Source organism: Oncorhynchus tshawytscha, unplaced genomic scaffold (assembly GCF_018296145.1).
Source record: "Oncorhynchus tshawytscha isolate Ot180627B unplaced genomic scaffold, Otsh_v2.0 Un_contig_910_pilon_pilon, whole genome shotgun sequence".
Taxonomy (NCBI): Eukaryota; Metazoa; Chordata; class Actinopteri; order Salmoniformes; family Salmonidae; genus Oncorhynchus; species Oncorhynchus tshawytscha.
Window position 1 is genome coordinate 237,501 of NW_024609632.1, and position 12,500 is coordinate 250,000.

Genomic DNA, 12,500 nt, shown 5'->3' on the forward strand with positions numbered 1-12,500 from the left:
CTAGAGCTATTTCCTTTGGTGTGGTAGTTCTAGAGCTATGTACTTTAGTGTGGTAGTTCTAGAGCTAAGTTCTTTAATGTTGTAATTCTAGAGCTATGTACTTTAGTGTTGTAGTTCTAGAGGTCTGTACTTTAGTGTTGAGGTTCTAGAGCTATGTACTTTAGTGTTGTAGTTCTAGAGCTCTGTACTTTAGTGTTGAGGTTCTAGAGCTATGTACTTTAGTGTTGTAGTTCTAGAGCTATGTACTTTAGTGTTGTAGTTCCTGAGCTATGTAATTTAGTATTCTAGAGCTATGTACTTTAGTGTTGTAGTTCTAGAGATATGCACTTTAGTGTGGTAGTTCTAGAGCTATGCACTTTAGTGTGGTAGTTCTAGAGCTATGCACCCAGTGTGGTAGTTCTAGAGCTATGTAATTTAGTATTCTAGAGCTATGTACTTTAGTGTGGTAGTTCTAGAGCTATGTACTTTAGTGTGGTAGTTCTAGAGCTATGTACTTTAGTGTTGAGGTTCTAGAGCTAACTACTTTACTGTTCTAGTTCTAGAGCTATGTACTTTAGTGTGGTAGTTCTAGAGCTATGGACCTTAGTGTTGAGGTTCTAGAGCTAACTACTTTACTGTTCTAGTTCTAGAGCTATGTACTTTAGTGTGGTAGTTCTAGAGCTATGTACTTTAATGTGGTAGTTCTAGAGCTATGTACTTTAGTGGTGAGGTTCTAGAGCTAACTACTTTACTGTTCTAGTTCTAAAGCTATATATTTAGTGTTCCAGTGTTGTTATTCATTCATCTGTGTTGCATCGTGTGGCGGTCAGCAAATATAAGTTGTGGTTTCTTTTTTCCTGTTTCCTGGGAAACACTAATGCTGTTTGTTGACCATTAGCAGGACAGTAAACAACTTCTGGCATTTCTGGAAAGCTCCATTTCTACCCTTGTCAAGGAAACCACTGTTATCTACCCCCTACACAGTTATAATGGGGAGAAAATCAGAGTAAATTAAATTCCTCTAACAGGGAACCTCTGTTATCTACCCCCTACACAGTTATAATGGGGAGAAAATCAGAGTAAATTAAATTCCTCTAACAGGGAACCACTGTTATCTACCCCCTACACAGTTATAATGGGGAGAAAATCAGAGTAAATTAAATTCCTCTAACAGGGAACCACTGTTATACCCCCTACACAGTTATAATGGGGAGAAAATCAGAGTAAATTAAATTCCTCTAACAGGGAACCTCTGTTATCTACCCCCCTACACAGTTATAATGGGGAGAAAATCAGAGGTGTAAATGGTTTAACCTGTAGCCAAGGCTTTATAGCCTGTATGGTTAATTATGTCTGGTATTGGTTAACAGTTATCTGAGAAATATCAATGTTTCCAGACAAGGTATAAGGGGATCAGTAGACCTAGATGGACAAGACTAGGTCTGATATGTCCCACAGGTCACAGTTAGAGGTCTGGTTAGAGGTCAGAGGTCTGATATAAGTCTGATATAAGAGGTCCAGTTAGAGGTCTGATATACAGTTATAAGGTCTGATATAAGTTAGAGGTCTGATATAAGTTAGAGGTCTGATATAAGTTAGAGGTCTGATATAAGTTAGAGGTCTGATAAGTTAGGTCTGATATAAGTTAGAGGTCTGATATCTGAGGTCTGATATCAAGTTAGAGGTAAGTTAGAGGTCTGATATAGAGTTAGAGTTGGTCTGACAGTTATCTGATATCAGTTAGAGGTCTGATATAAGTTAGAGGTCTGATATAAGTTAGAGGTCTGATATAAGTTAGAGGTCTGAGTTATGATAGTTAGAGGTCTGATATCAGTTAGAGGTCTGATATCAGTTAGAGGTCTGATATAAGTTAGAGGTCTGATATAAGTTAGAGGTCTGATATAAGTTAGAGGTCTGATATAGTTAGAGGTCTGATATAGAGGTCTGATATAAGTTAGAGATATAGAGAGGTCTGATATCAGTTAGAGGTCTGATAGGTCTGATATCAGTTAGAGGTCTGATATCAGTTAGAGGTCTGATATAAGTTAGAGGTCTGATATAAGTTAGAGGTCTGATATCAGTTAGGTCTGATATCAGTTAGAGGTCTGATATCAGTTAGGTCTGATATCAGTTAGAGGTCTGATATAGTTAGAGGTCTGATATAGTTAGAGGTCTGATATAAGGTCTGATATAGAGGTCTGATATAAGTTAGAGGTCTGATATCAGTTAGAGGTCTGATATAAGTTAGAGGTCTGATATAGTTAGTTAGAGGTCTGATATAAGTTAGAGGTCTGATATCAGTTAGAGGTCTGATATCAGTTAGTTAGAGGTCTGATATCAGTTAGAGGTCTGATATCAGTTAGAGGTCTGATATCAGTTAGAGGTCTGATATCAGTTAGAGGTCTGATATCAGTTAGAGGTCTGATATAAGTTAGAGGTCTGATATAAGTTAGAGGTCTGATATAAGTTAGAGGTCTGTCTGATATCAGTTAGAGGTCTGATATAAGTTAGAGGTCTGATATAAGTTAGAGGTCTGATATAAGTTAGAGGTCTGATATAAGTTAGAGGTCTGATATCAGTTAGAGGTCTGATATAAGTTAGAGGTCTGATATCAGTTAGAGGTCTGATAGAGGTCTGATATAAGTTAGAGGTCTGATATCAGTTAGAGGTCTGTGATAGTTAGAGGTCTGATATAAGTTATCTGATATCAGTTAGAGGTCTGATATCAGTTAGAGGTCTGATATCAGTTAGAGGTCTGATATCAGTTAGGTCTGATATCAGTTAGAGGTCTGATATAGGTCTGATAGTTAGAGGTCTGATATCAGTTAGAGGTCTGATATAAGTTAGAGGTCTGATATCAGTTAGAGGTCTGATATCAGTTAGAGAGTTAGAGGTCTGATATAATAGAGGTCTGATATCAGTTAGAGGTCTGATAGTTAGAGGTCTGATAAGTTAGAGGTCTGATAAAGTTAGAGGTCTGATATCAGTTAGAGGTCTGATATCAGTTAGAGGTCTGATATAAGTTAGAGGTCTGATACAGTTAGAGGTCTGATATTAGAGGTCTGATATCAGTTAGAGGTCTGATATCAGTTAGAGGTCTGATATCAGTTAGAGGTCTGATATCAGTTAGAGGTCTGATATAAGTTAGGTCTGATATCAGTTAGAGGTCTGATATAAGTTAGAGGTCTGATATCAGTTAGAGGTCTGAGGTCTGATATCAGTTAGAGGTCTGATATAAGTTAGAGGTCTGATATCAGTTAGAGGTCTGATATAGTTAGAGGTCTGATATCAGTTAGAGGTCTGATATAGAGGTCTGATATCAGTTAGAGGTCTGATATCAGTTAGAGGTCTGATATCAGTTAGAGGTCTGATATCTAGAGGTCTGATATCAGTTAGAGGTCTGATATCAGTTAGAGGTCTGATATCAGTTAGAGGTCTGATATAGAGGTCTGATATCAGTTAGAGGTCTTGATATATATAGCAGTTAGAGGTCTGAGTTAGAGGTCTAGAGGTCTGATATCAGTTAGAGGTCTGATATAGTTAGAGGTCTGATATCTAGAGTCTGATATCAGTTAGAGGTCTGATATAGTTAGAGGTCTGATATCAGTTAGCAGTTTTAGAGGTCTGATTAGGTCTGATTCAGTTAGAGGTCTGATATCAGTTAGAGGTCTGATTTAGAGTCTTTAGTAGAGGTCTGATATCAGTTAGAGGTCTGATATCAGTTAGAGGTCTGATATCAGAGTAGAGGTCTGATATCAGTTAGAGGTCAGTTTAGAGGTCTTGAGGTCTGATATCTAGAGGTCTGATAACAGTTAGAGGTCTGATATCAGTTAGAGGTCTGAGTTAGGTGTTGAGGTATCAGTTAGAGGTCTGATTCTAGAGCAGTTTAGAGGTCTTTAGTGTTGTAGTTCTATGTTGTCTGAGCAGTTTAGAGTTTTAGTGTTTGTTCTAGAGCAGTTAGAGGTTGTAGTTCTAGAGCAGTTTAGAGTTTTCTGATATCAGTTTAGAGCAGTCTAGAGTATTAGTGTTGTAGTTCTAGAGCAGTTTAGAGTTTTAGTGTTGGTTCTGAGAGCAGTTTAGAGGTCTTTATCAGTTTAGAGTTGTTAGTTCTGAGAGCAGTTTAGAGTTTTAGTCTTGTAGTTCTAGAGCAGTTTAGAGTTTTAGTGTTGTAGTTCTAGATTTAGAGTTGTAGTTCTAGAGCAGTTTAGAGTTTTAGAGTTGAGTTCTAGAGCAGTTTAGAGTTTTAGTGTTGTAGTTCTGAGCAGTTTAGAGTTCTAGAGCAGTTTAGAGTGTAGTTCTAGAGCAGTTTAGAGTAGTGTTGTAGTTCTAGAGCAGTTTAGAGTTGTAGTTCTAGAGCAGTTTAGAGTTTTAGTGTTAGAGGTCTGAGCAGTTAGAGTTTTAGTGTTGTAGTTCTAGAGCAGTTTAGAGTTTTAGTGTTGTAGTTCTGGAGCAGTTTAGAGTTTTAGTGTTGCAGTTAGAGCAGTCTAGAGCAGTTAGAGTTGTAGTGTTGTAGTTCTAGAGCAGTTTAGAGTTTTAGTGTTGTAGTTCTAGAGCAGTTTAGAGTTTTAGTGTTGTAGTTCTAGAGCAGTTTAGAGTTGTAGTTCTAGAGCAGTTTAGAGTTTTAGTGTTGTAGTTCTAGAGCAGTTTAGAGTTTTAGTGTTGTAGTTCTAGAGCAGTTTAGAGTTGTAGTTCTAGAGCAGTTTAGAGTTTTAGTTCTAGAGCAGTTTAGAGTTTTAGTGTTGTAGTTCTAGAGCAGTTTAGAGTTTTAGTGTTGTAGTTCTAGAGCAGTTTAGAGTTTTAGTGTTGTAGTTCTGGAGCAGTTTAGAGTTTTAGTGTTGTAGTTCTAGAGCAGTTTAGAGTTTTAGTGTTGTAGTTCTAGAGCAGTTTAGAGTTTTAGTGTTGTAGTTCTAGAGCAGTTTAGAGTTTTAGTGTTGTAGTTCTAGAGCAGTTTAGAGTTTTAGTGTTGTAGTTCTAGAGCAGTTTAGAGTTTTAGTGTTGTAGTTCAAGAACAGTTTAGAGTTTTAGTGTTGTAGTTCAAGAGCAGTTTAGAGTTTTAGTGTTGTAGTTCTAGAGCAGAGTAAAGTAATAGTGTTCTTGTTCTGGACCAGAGTACAGTTCTATTGTTCTCATTCTAGACCAGAGTAGAGTTCTAGTGTTGTAGGTCTAGAGCAGAGTAAAGTAATAGTGTTGTGGTTCTAGAGTAATGTACAGTTCCAGTGCTCTAGATTTAATATTCTAGAGCTATGTACTTTAGTGTTGTAGTTCTAGAGCTATGTACTTTAGTGTTGTAGTTCTAGAGCTATGTACTTTAGTGTTGTAGTTCTAGAGCTATGTACTTTAGTGTTGTAGTTCTAGAGCTATGTACTATAGTGTGGTAGTTCTAGAGCTATGTACTTTAGTGTTGTAGTTCTAGAGCTATGTAATTTAGTATTCTAGAGCTATGTACTTTAGTGTTGTAGTTCTAGAGCTATGCACTTTAGTGTTGTAGTTCTAGAGCTATGTACTTTAGTGTTGTAGTTCTAGAACTATGTACTTTACTGTTCTAGTTCTAGAGCTAACTACTTTACTGTTCTAGTTCTAGAGCTATGTACTTTAGTGTGGTAGTTCTAGAGCTATGTACTTTAGTGTTGTAGTTCTAGAGCTATGTAATTTAGAATTCTAGAGCTATGTACTTTAGTGTGGTAGTTCTAGAGCTATATACTTTACTGTTCTAGTTCTAGAGCTAACTACTTTACTGTTCTAGTTCTAGAGCTATGCACTTTAGTGTTGAGGTTCTAGAGATAACTACTTTACTGTTCTAGTTCTAGAGCTATATACTTTAGTGTTGTAGTTCTAGAGCTATGTAATTTAGTATTCTAGAGCTATGTACTTTAGTGTTGTAGTTCTAGAGCTATGTACTTTAGTGTGGTAGTTCTAGAGCTATGTACTTTAGTGTGGTAGTTCTAGAGCTATGTACTTTAGTGTGGTAGTTCTAGAGCTATGTACTTTAGTGTGGTAGTTCTAGAGCTATGTACTTTAGTGTTGTAGTTCTAGAGCTATGTACTTTAGTGTTGTAGTTCTAGAGCTATGTACTTTAGTGTGGTAGTTCTAGAGCTATGTACTTTAGTGTGGTAGTTCTAGAGCTATGTACTTTAGTGTGGTAGTTCTAGAGCTATGTACTTTAGTGTTGTGGTTCTAGAGCTAACTACTTTACTGTTCTAGTTCTAGAGCTATGTACTTTAGTGTGGTAGTTCTAGAGCTATGTACTTTAGTGTGGTAGTTCTAGAGCTATGTACTTTAGTGGTGAGGTTCTAGAGCTATGCACTTTAGTGTGGTAGTTCTAGAGCTATGTACTTTAGTGTGGTAGTTCTAGAGCTATGTACTTTAGTGTGGTAGTTCTAGAGCTATGTACTTTAGTGTGGTAGTTCTAGAGCTATGTACTTTAGTGTGGTAGTTCTGGAGCTATGTACTTTAGTGTGGTAGTTCTAGAGCTATGTACTTTAGTGTGGTAGTTCTAGAGCTATGTACTTTAGTGTGGTAGTTCTAGAGCTATGTACTTTAGTTTAGTGTGGTAGTTCTAGAGCTATGTACTTTAGTGTGGTAGTTCTAGAGCTATGCCCGTGGAGGCACAGCCTATACACAGTGTATTGTGAAGCACAGCCTATACACAGTGTATTGGGAAAGCACAGCCTATACACAGTGTATTGTGAAGCACAGCCTATACACAGTGTATTGGGAAAGCACAGCCTATACACAGTGTATTGTGAAGCACAGCCTATACACAGTGTATTGTGAAGCACAGCATATACACAGTGTATTGTGAAGCACAGCCTACACACAGTGTATTGTGAAGCACAGCCTATACACAGCCTATACACAGTGTAGTGTGAAGGACAGCCTATACACAGTGTATTGTGGAGCACAGCCTATACACAGTGTATTGTGAAGAACAGCCTATACACAGTGTAGTGTGAAGAACAGCATATACACAGCCTATACACAGTGTATTGTGAAGCACAGCCTATACACAGTGTATTGTGATGCACAGCCTATACACAGTGTATTGGGAAGCACAGCATATACACAGTGTATTGGGAAGCACAGCCTATACACAGTGTATTGGAAAGCACAGCCTATACACAGTGTATTGTGAAGGACAGCCTATACACAGTGTATTGTGAAGAACAGCCTATACACAGTGTATTGTGAAGCACAGCCTATACACAGCCTATACACAGTGTATTGTGAAGAACAGTCTATACACGGCCTATACACAGTGTATTGTGAAGAACAGCCTATACACAGTGTATTGTGAAGAACAGCCTAGACACAGTGTATTGTGAAGAACAGCCTATACACAGCCTGTACACAGTGTATTGTGAAGAACAGCCTGTACACAGTGTATTGTGAAGAACAGCCTATACACAGCCTGTACACAGTGTATTGTGAAGAACAGCCTGTGCACAGTGTATTGTGAAGAACAGCCTATACACAGCCCATACACAGTGTATTGTGGAGCACAGCCTATACACAGCCTAGACACAGTGTATTGTGAAGAACAGCCTATACACAGTGTATTGGGAAGAACAGCCTATACACAGCCTATACACAGTGTATTGTGGAGCACAGCCTATACACAGTGTATTGTGAAGAACAGCCTATACACAGTGTATTGGGAAGAACAGCCTATACACAGTGCCCATGGAAGGAGAGTTGTGTCTTTTGTTATGATTAATCTCCTATTTAGAAACACAAAATAATTATTGGTTTCCTGCCATTTCGTTTCATTGGATTAAGGGGTTTTAAATGGTCTTCTGAGAGCAGCTTTGACCATATTTTGGAGCCTTTTGCCTTTTCAGTATTCACAAGTCACATACCTGCATTTCACTTGTTCAAGTAGTCTATCCAGCCCCCTTTTCAAAGAGCGCCCTTTGTCCAACTACCAAAGACAGGCTCGTCCAACTACCAAAGACAGGCTCGTCCAACTACCAAAGACAGGCTCGTCCAATTACCTTAGACTGGCTCGTCCAACTACCAAAGACTGGCTTGTCCAACTACCAAAGACAGGCTCGTCCAACTACCAAAGACAGGCTCGTCCAACTACCAAAGACAGGCTCGTCCAACTACCAAAGACTGGCTTGTCCAACTACCAAAGACAGGCTCGTCCAACTACCAAAGACTGGCTTGTCCAACTACCAAAGACAGGCTCGTCCAACTACCAAAGACAGGCTCGTCCAACTACCAAAGACTGGCTTGTCCAACTACCAAAGACAGGCTCGTCCAACTACCAAAGACAGGCTCATCCAACTACCAAAGACAGGCTCGTCCAACTACCAAAGACTGGCTCGTCCAACTACCAAAGACAGGCTCGTCCAACTACCAAAGACTGGCTCGTCCAACTACCAAAGACTGGCTCGTCCAACTACCAAAGACAGGCTCGTCCAACTACCAAAGACAGGCTCGTCCAAACTCAGTCCTTCTATAATGCCATATCAACGAAGGATTGTTTTGAGAATCTACCTCACATAGGCAAAGCTACAACTGACAGGAGCCTAGTACGTTGCATAGACGTTGTATAGGCATTGCATAGACGTTGCATAGACGTTGCATAGACGTTGTATAGGCGTTGTATAGACGTTGCATAGACGTTGTATAGACGTTGTATAGACGTTGCATAGACTTTGTATAGACGTTGCATAGACGTTGTATAGATGTTGCATGTATAGACGTTGCATAGACGTTGCATAGACGTTGTATAGGCGTTGTATAGACGTTGCATAGACGTTGTATAGACGTTGTATAGACGTTGCATAGACGTTGTATAGACGTTGTATAGACGTTGCATAGACTTTGTATAGACGTTGTATAGATGTTATTCATAAACACATTTAGGCCTACGTGAGCACACAGTGCCATGGAATGAGAAAATACATTTAGTTCTAGAGCAGTTCTAATGTTGTAGTTCTAGAGCAGAGTTCTAGTGTTGTAGTCATAGAGTATAGTTCTAGTGTTGAAGTTCTAGAGCAGAGTTCTAGTGTTGAAGTTCTAGAGCAGAGTTCTAGTGTTGTAGTTCTAGAGCAGAGTTCTAGTGTTGTAGTTCTAGAGCAGAGTTCTAGTGTTGTAGTTCTAGAGTATAGTTCTAGTGTTGTAGTTCTAGAGTATAGTTCTAGTGTTGTAGTTCTAGAGCAGGGTTCTAGAGTACCCCAGTGTTCCATCTCACCTGTGATGATGCCGTTCTTGTCTTTAGGCTCTGCCCAGCTCACCCTCAGAGACGTGTCCAGGATCTCAGTGAAGCTCAAGTGACCCACCGGACCTGGAGCTGTACACACACACACGCACACACACACACACACACACACACACACACACACACACACACACACACACACACACACACACACACACACACACACACACACACACACACACACACACACACACACACACACACACACCACACACACACACACACACAGACACACAGACACACAGACACAGAAACAGACACACACACACACACACACACACACACACACACAGACACACGAACGAACACACATATACACAGACACATACGCACACACACACACACACATAGACACAGACACACACACACACACACAATCAATATCTATTGTTCATTAATTATACCCACCGTTAACCCTGATACACGCCCTACACCCAATCAATATCTATTGTACAATTCCCAGAGAGGAAGAGAGAAGGGAGGGATAGAGGGAGAGAGAAGGGGGAGAGAGGGAGAGAGAAGGGGGATAGAGGGAGAGAGAAGGGGGATAGAGGGGAGAGAAGGGGGATAGAGGGAGAGAGAAGGGGGAGAGAGGAAGAGAGAAGGGGGATAGAGGGAGAGAAGGGGGAGAGAGGGAGAGAGAAGGGGATAGAGGGAGAGAGAAGGGGGATAGATGGAGAGAGAAGGGGGGAGAGAGGGAGAGAGAAGGGGGAGAGAGGGAGAGAGAAAGGGGGAGAGAGGGAGAGAAGGGGGAGAGAGGGAGAGAGATGGGGAGAGAGAGGAGAGAGAAGGGGGAGAAAGGGAGAGAGAAGGGGGAGAGGGTGAGAGAAGGGGGGGAGAGAGGGAGAGAGAAGGGGGAGAGGAGGGAGAGAGAAGGGGGATAGAGGGAGAGAAAAGGGGGGAGAGAGGGAGTGATAAGGGGGAGAGAGGGAGAGAGAAGGGGGAGAGAGGGAGGGATAAGGGGGAGAGAGGGAGAGAGAAGGGGAGAGGGAGAGAGAAGGGGGAGCGAGGGCGAGAGAAGTGTGTGTGTGTGTGTGTGTGTGTGTGCGTGCGTGCATGTGTGCGCGCGCGTGCGTATGTGTGTGTGTATGTGTGTTTGTGTGTGTGTGTGTTTGTGTGTGTGTGCGTGTGTGTGTGTGCGTGTCTGTGTCTGTGTGTGTGCGTGTGTGTGTGTGCGTGTGCGTGTGTGTGTGTGTGTCTGTGTGTGTGTGTGTGTGTGTGCGTACTGTCTTCGTGTGTCTGTAGCAGTATGGGAGGGCTCTTGGGTCCATCGCCGGGTGTGGTGAAGCAGAGGGTGGAGCCTAGATACCAGGTGAACTTCCTTAGTCCAACAACCAATCCGGTGAGGCGGGAACCGGGGTAGTCGGGGGTGATGGTCACTATGGTTACAGCCTCGGGGGAGTGCTCTGGCCAGACTAGCAACTGAATGAGAGAGAGGGAAAGATAGAGGGGTGAGGGGAGAGAGGAGAGAAAGACGAGGAGAGGGTAAGGAGGGGAGAGAGGGAGAGAGAGGGAGAGAGAAGGAGAGAGAGGAGAGAGAGGAGAGAAAGAGGGGGAGAGAGAGGGGAGTAGAGAGAGGGGAGAGAGAGGGGAAGAGAGAGAGGGGAGGAGAGAGGGGAGGAGAGAAGGGGAGAGAGAGGGGAGAGAGGAGAGACAGGAGAGAAAGAGGGAGAGAGAGGGGAGGAGAGAGAGGGGAAAAGAGAGAGGGGAGGAGAGAGGGGAGGAGAGAAGGGGAGAGAGGGGAAGAGAGAGATGGGAGGAGAGGGGAGGAGAGAGAAGTGAGAGAGGGGAGGAGAGAGAGGGGAAGAGAGAGAGGGGAGGAGAGAGGGGAGGAGAGAAGGGAGAGAGAGGGGAGAGAGGAGAGACAGGAGAGAAAGAGGGAGAGAGAGGGGAGGAGAGAGAGGGGAAAAGAGAGAGGGGAGGAGAGAGGGGAGGAGAGAAGGGGAGAGAGAGGGGAAGAGAGAGATGGGAGGAGAGGGGAGGAGAGAGAAGTGAGAGAGGGGAGAGAGAGAGGGGAAGAGAGAGAGAGAGAGAGAGGGGAGGATAGGGGAGAGAGAGGGGAGGAGAGTGAGGAGAGAGAGAGGAGAGAGAGGGGAGGAGAGAGAGGGGACGAGAGAGAGAGGGGAGAGAGAGAGGGAGGAGAGAGAGAGAGAGAGAAAGAGAGAAAGAGAGAGAGAGAGAGAGAGAGAGAGAGAGAGGGGGAGATGTTTCAGAAAAACATGAACACAAACATCCTGAACAATGTGGGCTAAACCTAAACCTAACCCTTACTGTTTCCTGACTGGTTCCTACCTTGTATCCCTGGTTGATTGGCTGGTTCCTACCTTGTATCCCTGGTTGATTGGCTGGTTCCTACCTTGTATCCCTGGTTGATTGGCTGGTTCCTACCTTGTATCCCTGGTTGATTGGCTGGTTCCTACCTTGTATCCCTGGTTGATTGGCTGGTTCCTACCTTGTATCCCTGGTTGATTGACTGGTTCCTACCTTGTATCCCTGGTTGATTGACTGGTTCCTACCTTGTATCCCTGGTTGATTGACTGGTTCCTACCTTGTATCCCTGGTTGATTGGCCCTTTCCTACCTTGTATCCCTGGTTGATCCCGTTGATGAACTGCTGAGGCGGAGGGTTCCAGGTGAATCTGATAGCGGAGGAGCTGACTGCTGTTACCTCTACAGCCTGCGGGGGCGCTGTGGGGACTGGAGAGACACAGAGAGAGACAGGAAGATGGACACGTCAGACACACACACTCTGGTTGCATCCCAATAGCCTGTAATTTCTCCTGAAGTGTGCACTTGTTCACTTCCCATCACTCATTAGAAAATAAACTCCCTCTAATAATGTAGTGTAAACTCCCTCTAATAATGTAGTGTAAACTCCCTCTAATAATGTAGTGTAAACTCCCTCTAATAATATAGTGTAAACTCCCTCTGTGAATATAGTGTAAACTCTCTATATAAATATATTGTAAACTCCCTCTAATAATATAGTGTAAACTCCCTCTATGAATATAGTGTAAACTCCCTCTAATAATATAGTGTAAACTCCCTCTAATAATATAGTGTAAACTCCCTCGAATAATATAGTGTAAACTCCCTCTAATAATATAGTGTAAACTCCCTCTAATAATAAACTCCCTCTAATAAGTGTAAACTCCCTCTAATAATATAGTCTAAAAACTCCCTCTAATAATATAGTGTAAACTCCCTCTAATAATATAGTGTAAACTCCCTCTAATAATATAGTGTAAACTCCCTCTAATAATATAGTGTAAACTCCCTCTAATAATATAGTGTAA

General features: G+C 42.1%; 1 protein-coding gene across 1 annotated transcript in view; it reads right to left on the reverse strand.

The window, feature by feature from the left end:
• The window catches only part of LOC121845343 (protein sidekick-1-like), a gene marked incomplete at its 5' end in the record, with an annotated part of 53,453 nt that overhangs the window by 19,140 nt on the left and 21,813 nt on the right, over positions 1–12,500 (reverse strand). The window contains 3 exon segments of the mRNA XM_042316502.1: positions 9,179–9,277; positions 10,432–10,627; positions 11,786–11,901. Of these exon segments, the coding sequence (XP_042172436.1) occupies positions 9,179–9,277; positions 10,432–10,627; positions 11,786–11,901 (411 nt within the window).